The following is a 12,047-nucleotide window of genomic DNA, read 5'->3' as shown; positions in this document are numbered from 1 at the left end:
AAATTACCAATGAGGTACTACGAGAAATAGGGTTTTCTTTTCTTTTTTTAATCCTATCACATAGGTGCTCAATTTGCCCAGTATGACAATCTTGGCTAGCAATGAATGTGCTGACACAATTGACTGGCATCTTGGAATCAATAAGAAAAGACTTGCTGCTGGAGATTTCAGAGGAAGTAACTCTGCCATTAACTCAAAAGCGTAATTTTCTGCCTGGAAATTGAAGTTCCATTAGTTTGACAATTACAAATCTGGATAGTTAAATCAAATCACACTTGAGAGGGACTACTAAGGTATTTCAAACCGGGGATACATAAACCAAGTTCACTTAACTGGTACAGCAAAAAAAATAAAAATAAAAATAAAAAACTGGTACAGAAGAGGGATGCAACTCTTCCTAGAGTGTTTATCCCACTCCCAAAAACACACCCTGAAAACCAGGAAATGCCGTTTCACATTCACACCATTATCTCATATTAGGGTTCTCTATTACAGTAAGTGGGAGCTCTGGGGAGGACCCAGCCTCCCTAGGAGAGGAAATCTATTACATTCCAGAAAGGCAGTGTAACACAGTAAGTAAAAAGTCAGACTCAAGTCAGTAAGACTTAGCTTCCATTCTGACTTCTGACACACTAAGCTGTGTTACCCTGAGCAAATAACTTAACCTTTCAGTGCTCCCAAGCAACAAATTTAAAATGAAAAGCAATCATGCTCTGTATTTGTGGAGAGAATTTTCTTGACCAGACGTCCTCTACACAAATGAAGTCACAGTTCTAGCTGAAAATCAAAGCAAACCTAATCTGCATTAGAGAAGATGGTGCTCCTCTACACTGAAGACAATTCTAGTGTAGGTTTAAAGGTGTCTCAGTCAGGAGGACGCAAGAACATTATGCTCAAATCCATTTAAGACCTGCTATTTCTAATGTTGAAGGATGTTTCAATCAAATGAATTTTGAATAAGTGTCCATTCATTTATTCATCCAAAAAAAAAATCAAAGCCACCCCACATATTAAGTGAGTACTATTTGCAGAACACTGAATGAAACCTGAGGGTTAAAAAAAAAAAAGATGAGATGAGAGCCCCCAAGCTCACAGAGCTCACAAAAGAAGTCCAGCACAGTGAGTAAGCCGCTTCCCTCTGTGGGCGGGCCAAAATGTCTCATCTACCTATGTTTTCCCGATAATAAGACCTATCCCGAAAATAAGCCCTCCCCTTACTGTGTAAGATTCCTCTAAAATTAGCCCTCCCCCGAAAATAAGCCCTATTGAGATTGCTACTGTAGTGAAGGTGATCCCCCTCTCCCCCCCCGTGAAACGCACGCCATGCTCCGAGCTGCATCCAATCAGAGCTGCAGCAGTGAGCGCGTCATCCTGTTCTTCCCCAGTGATTTGCTTATTGAATAAAGGTACATTTTTTTGTTCACATTTACCTGTTTATTAAAATTGCTGTCAATGTTCATTAAAATAAGCCCTCCCCTGAAAATAAGCCCTCAGTGTTTTTCTGTCCAAAAAAATTAATAAGACAGTGTCTTATTATCGGGGAAACACGGTATAAGTGAGGAAGTTGGATTAGTTGTTCTCAAAGGTCCCTTTCAGCTAGAAACTGTCTTAATTTTCTGTGATTGATGCCTTGAGGAATGTAAACCCCCAAAAGCATGAGATTAAAAAGGTTTTAGAAGCTTATAACTATGTTGCAGAAATGGAATTGAAAAAGTGATTTATATTTATATTAATATGATTGTCAAAATGTAGAAAGAGTAAGATTTACTTACATGCACTCAGAAAAGGCCCAATTAAATAGGTCAGGATGATTTCATGGGGGAGGAGTGACCTAAGTTAGGACTGGAAGGATGTGACCAGAAGGAAGGTTAAAGGGAAAACACTTCCATGAGGGAAATAACATGAGTGAAAATGAGGTATAAATAAACATGATAGGTTCATAGAACAGCCAGAGCAGGCAGACAAACGAGCTCTGTTTGTTTACTTAGTGCTTGATGGAATACCTGTTACAATGCAGAACTTAACAAAGTCTTGTGGCATGAATGAATGAATGAAATACATTAGATTTCTGAGAGGCCTAAGAGCCAGGCAAAAAAATTCATACTTGATATGGTAGGGCAAGGGGAGAGTTTTAATATTTTTGAACTGGAGAGTGACATGATCAAAGTTGTTTTAAAAAAATGAGGGTTTGGTGTTTTTTTTCCCCCACAGACATGGCAAATTTGAGAATTGATTATGCCCAACTATAAGTATTTGTTATAAAGGTCTTGTTTTTCTTTGTCATTCCTTTCTTTCCCCCTGTGTGGAGGCAGGTGGGTGGAAGAGTAGGGATAGTAAAAGGGTTGTTATAAAAACAGGAGAAAAAAAGGATTATTGAAGTATTTTTTTAATTAATAAAAAAGAAACCAAGAAAGGAATGCATAAATCAGGGCAGCTCAGAAAGTTACAAGTTGAATTTATTATTTTATTAATTTTTTATTATATTTTATTTATTTTTAAATATAAATTTAATATATTATAAAAATATTTTATTCATTAAATAAATAATACTATTTTATTATTATTATACATTTATACTTAAAAGGAAAATGAAGTGGTATAATACTGGAAGTTCACAGTTTCATGCACAAACATACTTTTTTGGGGTTCTACTTTTATACAGAAATGTTTATTTTATTAGGTGTTTAGCTTCAGAATTTTAAAAATAAGTTATTAAAAAAAACTGGTCTGGCAACAGAATGCAAGATGTTGGAAGGGTGATACCAGACAGAAGTGGGAAAAGCAGAGAGAAGAGTTTTAAAGTAATGCAAGCATAGGGTGATGATGATGACAACAATGGTGATGATAAATGACGACAACAATACCGCACTGCTTTTCCTCAAACAAGACACGCCGTCTCCTACACTGGGCATTTTTGCTGGCTGTCCCCCGTACCTCCTGGTTTCCCTGGCTTCTTTTAAGTCTCTACCAAAATCTAACCTACAGGAAACCTTTTTTTTATCTCCCTCAATTCTAGTGCCCTCCCTCTGCTGACTATTTCCAATTTGTCCTCCACGTAGTTTGTTTGCACATAGTTGTTTGAATGGTGTCTTCCCCATAGACTGTGAGTCCCTTGAGAGTATGAACTGCCTTTTTCCTTTTTTTGTATCCCCAGAACTTAACAGTGTCTGGCACATACCAGAGGCTTAATAAATGTTTACTGACTGACATAATAATAATAATGGTCTGAACTGATTTTACCACTATGGGTTTTATATATATATTCTTACTTGATCCTCACACAGCATTGTTGGTATATACCAACAAATACTTAAGTATTGGTGTCTCTGTTATAAAGATAAGGAAACAGAGGCCCAGAAAGGTTCAAGGGTCTTACCCAAGGTCACACAAGTGCCATATAAACAGTAAATGTTAGCTCACATTAGCAGCAACTAAATCATCTTTTACATATAAGAACAAAATGAATTTTTATTTTTACCATTGAATTCTTCAATTTCCAATTCTGGGGCTACCATATAATACTGTTCACAAAGCATCTTGGCTGTTTCATATGCATCTGCAAGAGAAAGTTTTTAAAAAGTTGTATTATTTTTCTGGAATAACAGACAAAAATGTATAAATATTTTAAGGATCTGACTTTTAGGAATTCTTCTCTATACCCTGTAACAAAAAGGGCAAAAAAAGAGACTTTTTACATATCTATATTTAAGAATTACCCTACATCATTTATTCAGTAAATACACAAATCCCTACAATAACCAGAGTACTCTGCTGGGTGCGGATAATTAAAAATAGTATCAGCAGCAAGGCTTCAACACCAGTGAAGTTTAAACTGTGTCTAAGGTACTAGAAGTATAGTTACAGGCTTCTCTTAGGCTTTACACAAGTCAGATTTGGTTGGGGTTGTGGGGGGGGTGTCTAATTTTGGGATAGTACAGTATATATTAGTTTGATTTAAAACTCTAAAAGGGCTCTAACAAAACCTCAGAATTATGCTAAATGTCAACTTTTAAAAATCTATAATAGTGTAGCAGAAGCATGTAAAATTTTGAAATGCAAAACCTCAAAGGAAAAACACAAACTCAAGATTCACTTGTTTTTTTATTAGCAAAGAACACCAATCTATGCTGCATCTCCATCTAGTGACAGATGTTAGCACAGAGTAGAGGACCCAGAGTCTTCAAAACCACATTCCTTCAAATGTACAATTTTTAGTGCTAACATCAAAAATTTTTTTTACTAGCAATGTACATTTTACAAAGTCAATAACAATTTCTATGATTAATGATATAGATATTATCATTAAAAAGTAGAATCCTATCCTTCAGAAGGTCTATTATATTATGAGATACATATAAGACAGCACTCCAATTAACAACTAAAAACTATTTTCATAGCAATGACAGTGAAATCTTCACCATTATACTCACAAAAATCATAGAATCTGGGAGATCATCTTTGCACTCCCCCTTAACATGTAGTACAATATTTTCACATAGAACTAATCAATGAATTTGGAAAATTGTATCATGTGTAAGAGAAAATTTAATCACTACAATTGAAGCTCTTTTCAATGACTGTGTGATCTATATTTGTGTGGCTAAAGAGTATCAAATGAAGTTTTTAAAAGTTTGAAAAATAATAATTTTTTTTAAAGCAATTGGGGTTAAGTAACTTGCTCAAGGTTACACAGCCAGTTATTTTGTATGGGTGCCAAGTATCTGAGGCTGGGTCTCCCAACGCCGGGGCCAGCGCTCTTACTCACTGTGCCACCTGGACACCCCTGGAAAATAATCATTATAATATATTGCTAATGACACTGGAAAAATTTGAGTTGTTTGGTTCCCCTTTTAAAAAAGATTTATAACAGAAAATCTTATTTTTTAAACAGCAATTCAACTAACACACTTAAGTGTCTGATCATTGTGACTGACTTAATAAAGAAGCAGAGATACAAAGATAAAACAAATATTAGCTACTGCTGCCAAAATAAACAAAACGGGCTCCCGGATGCTTATAGGACAAAATACCAACACCTTAGCCTGGCTTTTAAAGTCCTCCACCATCTGGTTCCTTCCTACCTCCCTTAGCAGCCTTATTTCATGCTATGTGACTCTAGGAACTCTATGTTTCAATCAAACTAGTCTAGACATTTTATCTCCCATCTCTATCCCACTTTTTCCTCATCTCTGCCTCTTATAATCCTTGTCTTCCTTTGAGACTAGGTGGAGAAAGAGTTATGGCACTGGGCCCGGAATTACAAAGACCTGAGTTCCAATATGACCTCAGGCTTACTAGCTGTGTGACTCTAGGCAAGTCACTTAATCTCTGTTTGCCTTAGTTCCCTCAGCTATAAAATGGGATAATAAAAGTACCTCCCTCCCAGGGTTGCTATGAGAATCAAATGAATTAATAACAACAAAGTGTCTAGAACATGTTACCTTTCTATACAACAAATTTCAGTGTCTCTCTTTTGCCTTCAGGATTAAATATAAAATCCTATGTCTGGTATATAAAACCCTCCATAACCTAGTTCATTCTATCTTTCCAGTCTATCTATATACACACAAAATATATGTGGTGTAAATGGGAGATAATCAACAGAGGGAAGGTATTAAGGGAAATTGGGAGAGGCTTTTTACAGAAGGTGAAATTTTAGCTGAGTCTTGAAAGAAGCCTGAGAAGGTAGGAGGTAAAGGTAACAGGAAGAGAGTTGCAGACATGAGGAACAGCCATTGAAAATTCTTGGAGTTGGGAAATGGATTGTTATGTTTAAGGAACAGAAAGGAGACCAGTGTCACTAGATTGCAGAAAAGGGGCGGGGGTGCTTAAGAGAGGAAGGGAAGTGTAAAAAGACTGGAAAGATAGAATGGGCTAGTTAGAGGGTGCCAAGTACAGGATTTTATATTTGAGTTCATGACTAAACAAGTGATGGAGATGATCACGCAAGAAAAAATGTACAGCTTTTATTATATAAAATTAAAAACTTTTTACACAAATTTAAAATCAAAATTAGAAGGGATAATGGTAACTGGGAAGAAAAACCTTTGCAAAAAGTTTCTCTGATATAGGTCTCAAATTTATAAGACTAAGAACCATTGTTCAATGGATAAGAAAGATATGAAGGGGTAGTTCTCAAAGGAAGAAAGCCAAGCTATCAACAACAATCATACCAAAAAATGCTCTATAGCATTAATAATTAGGGAAGTGAAAATTAAAAAGCAACTTCGAGGTTCCACCTCACATGTATAAAATTAGAAAAGATGAGAAAAAAGAAAAATGACAAATAATGGAGAGGGTGTGGAAAAATAGGTACATTAGTACATGATAAGTAGACTATGATTTGGTTTAGCCACTCTGGAAAGCCATATGGAACTAAACACAAAAGGAAACTACGTGTACCCTTCAAAAGTCATCAATAAACCCTTGGCTAAGCAGGTAACAGATGATGTTAGCATGAGGAAAAGCTAGTAGGGGCCAGGCCAGGCATCTTCCTTCTGTCTATGCAGAGAATTTACCACTTCCTGCTGCTATCTTACAGCCAGCCTTTTCAGGTGAAAAGATCTCACGTCATGCACAAGTTAGCTAGTGCCTTGGGCCTTCTCTTGGTAAAGCACAGTATGTCCCTGGAAGCAAAGCTTCTTGGGGCTAGGTCAGACATCTTCCAGTCACCCCAAAGCAATCACTTTTATATGTACCAGCACAAGGCAACTTACACTTCCTGCTACCAGCCTGATCTCCCAAATAGGAAGCAGAGGAACCTCCAGTGCCAATTAGACCAACCTTCCTTTTGACTTCAGGCCTCTCATTTCTAGCTGTGCCTGTCCTTTGAGAGTAGAGGATTGGCGCCAACATTCTCACACCTGGTCATACCCTTCGTGTCTCAGTGACTCTCAAATCCTGGAAGATCATTATCCAAAACCCATTCCTTATCCCAACCACCCAATTCCTCATTCCCATGCCCCTCAATCCCTCTACCCCAAAACTTCAACCTAACTCTATCAAGCCCTCCACTACATCCTCTGGAATGCCTGTTCCACAGGCAACAAACTTCTTTTCACTGTAAATCTATTCTTCCCCTGATCCTTCCACCTCTTAGCTCTTACTGAAATCTGGCTACCCTTTCCAGTATTGCCTGCACCTTCACTCATTCTCCTTAACTCACTGGTTGAGGTGGGGGAGTTGGAATACTCTTTGCTCCCCACCGCCACTGCCAGGTTCTCCCCCTTTCTTAATCACTCAGTAACTTCTCTTCCTTTCAGGTTCTTGCTACTTCTTTTTACCACTCTACCAAAATTCTGATAGTGGTTGCTCTGGACCTCCAGGTCACTCTCCTTCCTTCCTCAATAAACTTGATACTCACAATTTTTTTCTCCTCCCCAAAATTCCTGCCCTTATACTATGGAACTCTTATATAATACTGATTATTCTTCAAATACCTGAACCACTCAGTTCCTCAACCTATTCACTTGATGAACTACACCTCCACCCTACCTCAGTCACACACAAAGGATGGTAATACCCTTGATCTTGCCATCAATCACAAATGTACCAGTTCCATGTCTAAGAATTCGGAAATCTTCCTATCTAACCACAATCTATTGGCTTTTCACCTTTTCCTCTGTCTTCCCTTACAAAGTCCCACTCTTCATCTACACCATGACCTCCAATCCCTCAATTCTCTACCAGACTATCTCCCACTGCACTAGCCACTCTCTCCTTTTCTCCCCATCTTGATTCCTTGGTGAACCAATTCAAATCTACACTGTTCTCCAGTCTTGAATCCTTATCATAGCAGTGATTATGCCCAACCAAGACTCAGCCTTGGATTACTCCCACCATTTGTTACCTTCACAACTATGAGAAAATCAAACAACCATTCTGGGTGGGTCCATTACAAATTTATGTCACATAACCTCAACTAGACCCTCACTGACGCTAGGCAATCTCCATTTTCAACTCACTATCCCACTCTAACAGTGTAGGAGATGTCCCCTTCTCTCCTCTAATATGGCCATCATGTTGTGCAGGCGCTCACACCTGGATTACTGTAATAGCCAGTGATGGGTTCACTTGTCTCAAGTATCTTCTGAGAGAAATGATTATTCATCTCACCTTAATGGCCAATTACTAATGTTGGGGAGACCCAAGTTTTTCTCCCTGTCCTATTTCCTTGTCCAATCTCTCAAGGACAGGGCTGATGTAAAATAGGATTAACAGTCTCCTAATTCTGGGTCTTACTACTTAACTACTTCACTCAACTAGCTCAGGCTTGTTTAAGGGATATTGATTCTTTCTCTAGACTGCCCAAGGCTGGAGGTGGTCTGGGTATAGGGATAGTCTCTCTGGTCAAGACTGACATGATGTCATTCTCAGCCCCTCATTGGAGTGAGCTCACTTCTCTTTGTAAAGTCCACCTCTTATTAACTGCTAACTAATCAGAGCTGACTACTACCCTCAGGAATACCCTTCTTCCAAAGGTATATAAGCCATGAGCCCACTGCCTTGACTGCCTTTGGACATTTTTTTTTGGAGGGGGAAGGTAGGGCAATTGGGGTTAAGTGATTTGTCCAAGGTCACATGGCTAGTTTTTTTTGTGTTAAGTGTCTGAGGCTGGATTTGAACTTAGGTCCTCCTGACTCCAAGGCTGGTGCTCTATTCACTGCACCACCTAGCCGCCCCAGCCATTGGACTTTTATTAAAAATGCTGGCTCATAAATAAAATAATTAAATTACACAGAAATTATGCCTCTCAAACTTTTTCAAATGCCACATTTCCCATTCTAATCCATTCACCACTTAGCTACGAAAGTTATTTTCTTAAAGTGCAAGTCTATGTCACCACAATCTACTCATAAACTCCAGTGGTTCCCTATTGCCTCCAGAAGCAAATTCAAAATGCTATCTGGCATTCAAAACCTTTAATAACTTAGTCCCCTCTTACCTTTCTAATCTTCTTACACCTTACTCATCACCAGCTCCCTCAGGCTCCAACATATACTCTTCAATCCAGTAACACTAGCCTCCTGACTGTTATAAAGCACTCCATGGCTTGGCTTGGCACATTTTCTTTAGCTATCTCCTATGCCTGGAATGCTCCCCTCCTCCACTCCAACTACTGACCTTTCTGGCTTCCTGTAAATCCCAACTAAAATCCCACCTTCATCAAAAAGCCCTTCCCAATCCCTCTTAATTCCAGTGCTTTCCCTCTATTATTTCCTATTTATCCTGCATATACTTTGCCTTGTATATTTTTGTTTGCACGTTATAGAGATAGAAAGACCATTTAATCCAATGCTTTCTTTTCAGAGATGAAGAAAACCAAAGCCTAGAAAAGAGAAATTAAAGAATTTTATCTTTTGAACCCTAACTTACTAAGGTTTTTTTTTTAAATTTCTTTGAATGCGAACCTAACCTATTTGAAAATGTGATGCTATTCAGTAAAAGAAAAGTTGACAGTTTAATCCCTGATCATAAGGATGAAATGGTTTGTTCCCCCGGTGTCCTGATAACTAGGCAGAACTTGCATTTAACTATATATCTGGGATGATATCTAAAGAACAAACTCTATTACGCCTTTTAAACAAGAATATTTATTTAGTCTCCTTACCTTTCACTACATCCGCTACATTACAGGTGGGATCAATACTCCCAATGTGTTTAGGATGGGCAGGATTAGGGTCATCACCAAACAGAAGTGCTTAAAGGGAAAGAAGTAAAAGATCAGTAAATATACATCTATAATGAACAGCTAAACAGAGCAACGTATGATAGTAAATTTCTTAAAGGATTCTCCTTTTTGTAACAAGCAATTAAGGGTCCACATATATGAGCAAAACTGGTAACAGCTACCAACAAACTCAGAGCAAAAGTTTACAAGAGATTAGATCAAAGCTAAGAGATAATGTCACTAATGGCAAGGCACTAAAAATCACTGAAATGTGTTTGTCTTGTCTAAAAGAATAAATCCAGAACTTCTAGTCACCCAATATGAATTAAAAATGGTAAAATGGTAAGTTTTCCTTATTCACAGGCAGCATCCTATACCAGAGCTTTAGTTAAATATTTATAATGTACTAGAGAGAATTTTGAAAACTTATTGTCCAGGATGGCAGATGCAGAGTATACAGACTTTTTTTTTCTTTTTTGATATGGCCAATGTGGGAATTTGTATTGCTTGATTAGACATGTTTGTAAAAGTGGTTTTCTTTTTCTTTCTTTCTTAATGGACCCCTTCCACTGAAGGATGGGGAGGAGAGGGAAGGAAGATTTTTGTTTACTGAAAAAAAAATTTAATTTTAAAAAAGGCACTACACAGGGCTAAACAGTATTTTCAGCATTAGTGCACGCAATATGGCTAAAGTGTTTTATAAAAAGAAATGAGAGTCATCTGGCAATACATAACAAAAATCCCAAATTTGATCAATTATCTCATTGATCCCATTAATTTCCCTCCAACCAATACCTTCCCAGGAAATACCTCACATGAAAGAAAAATAATTTCTATAAAAACAGCCATACTGACCTTATGAAAATGAAAAAGTGGGAACAATGAGGGAGTAAAGAATTAACTAGCATATATTAATAGCACATAATACTAAGTAGTAAAAAGGACAACTGTATAAACTATTGCAATAGATGAAAATGTTTACAGGAAATAACATTAAATGAAATAAAATATTAAAAAGTATTACACATAGTTTTTACAGTTATAAACAACATCAAAGAAGAAAGACCAGAAAAGAATCTGCATTGGTATAGTGTTTCATTAGTGTTCTTTTTTTAATCTCCTGTAAATTAACTTATGTTTTAAATTATTTTTAAAAGGTATCATGAATTCAGAAGATTTATATTTATTTTACTTATGCAGAATAATTTTATCAAATATATTAAAAGCAATATAAATGTTTTTTGCATATTTTATGATGGTTGTTTAGAGGAAAATGTCTTAAAGTCTACATTCTTTTGAAAACCATACTCTTCTAAATAAACAAAATGAACTAAATGTTGCAAATATTCCCTCTACCTCCCCCATTAAGAAAGGTATTATTTTCTAGATACAGTTTTTTTCCTCTATAATTGTTAATTTTGCCAGCTATACAGTTTGAAAAATATTCACTCCTCTCAATCATATAATACCCATTAACTGTAACATAAAATAAATAATTAGCTATCCCCATTACCAAAATGTCCTAGTTAAAACAAAACATATGAACACTGTAATTATAACGATCAAGCCTGGTACTGAAAGAGATATGTATATGCTTTTCTCCCTTCTTTTCAGAGATGAGGGCACTATGGATGGATGTGGTACATAATATATATAGTCAAATAAATGAAATGTTGGTTAGTTTTGCTGAATTGCTTTTCTCCCCTCTCTTTTTTATTCTTGGTTACACAAGATAGCTGTCTGGGTGGGAGAGGGATAAAATAAGAAATGAAAACTTGTATGCAATTACTAACTATGTGATCCTGGGCAAGTCATTTTAGCCTTTAATAGCCTTGGTTTTCTCATTTGCAAAATGAGGGAGTTGGACTGAGTGGTCTCTAAAGATCTTTTCAGCTCTACATTTATAATTTTATACATTAATTTAAAAAAAAAACAACTCAAAATGCCTATGCTTCTTAAAATGGAAAAGTTAAAAAAAACAAACAAACCACAATCCTGTAACAGGCCATTTCAAGAAAAATACATAAGAAAAAAAAGACTAAATAAATAGTCAAGAACTAATGGGACCAGTTATTGTGAGAATAAGTATATTTAATATCGTTGTTGTTCAGTTGTTTCATTCATGATCCTTCCTGGGGTTTTCTTGGCAAAGATACTTAAGTGGTTTGCCATTTTCTTGTCCAGTTCATTTTTATAAATAAGGAAAATGAGGGCAACAAAGTTAACCCTGACTTGCCCAGGGTCACACAGCTAGTAGTGTCTGAGGCTAGATATGAACTCAAGAAGATGAGTCTTCCTGACTCCAGGCCCAGCACTCTATCCACTGTACCACCTAGCTGCCCTATTTAACATTATATTTGCAAAATAATGTCCTGTC

General features: G+C 36.7%; 1 protein-coding gene across 3 annotated transcripts in view; it reads right to left on the bottom strand.

The window, feature by feature from the left end:
- The window catches only part of PDK3 (pyruvate dehydrogenase kinase 3), a 109,950-nt gene that overhangs the window by 32,456 nt on the left and 65,447 nt on the right, over nt 1–12,047 (bottom strand). For all 3 annotated transcript variants that reach the window (XM_069065643.1, XM_069065642.1, XM_069065644.1), the window contains exons 5-6: nt 9,611–9,700; nt 3,479–3,556 (exon numbers count right to left, since the gene is read on the bottom strand). In XM_069065643.1, coding sequence (XP_068921744.1) covers nt 3,479–3,556; nt 9,611–9,700 — 168 coding nt within the window. The remainder of the gene's footprint in view (nt 1–3,478; nt 3,557–9,610; nt 9,701–12,047) is intronic.

The sequence above is a fragment of the Petaurus breviceps genome, unplaced genomic scaffold, assembly GCF_028583685.1.
Source record: "Petaurus breviceps papuanus isolate PSGF00001 unplaced genomic scaffold, PetGlider_PUasm1.0 90696, whole genome shotgun sequence".
Taxonomy (NCBI): domain Eukaryota; kingdom Metazoa; phylum Chordata; class Mammalia; order Diprotodontia; family Petauridae; genus Petaurus; species Petaurus breviceps.
The sequence above is the reverse complement of the archived record's forward strand: the minus strand, read 5'-3'. Positions and strand labels throughout refer to the sequence as shown.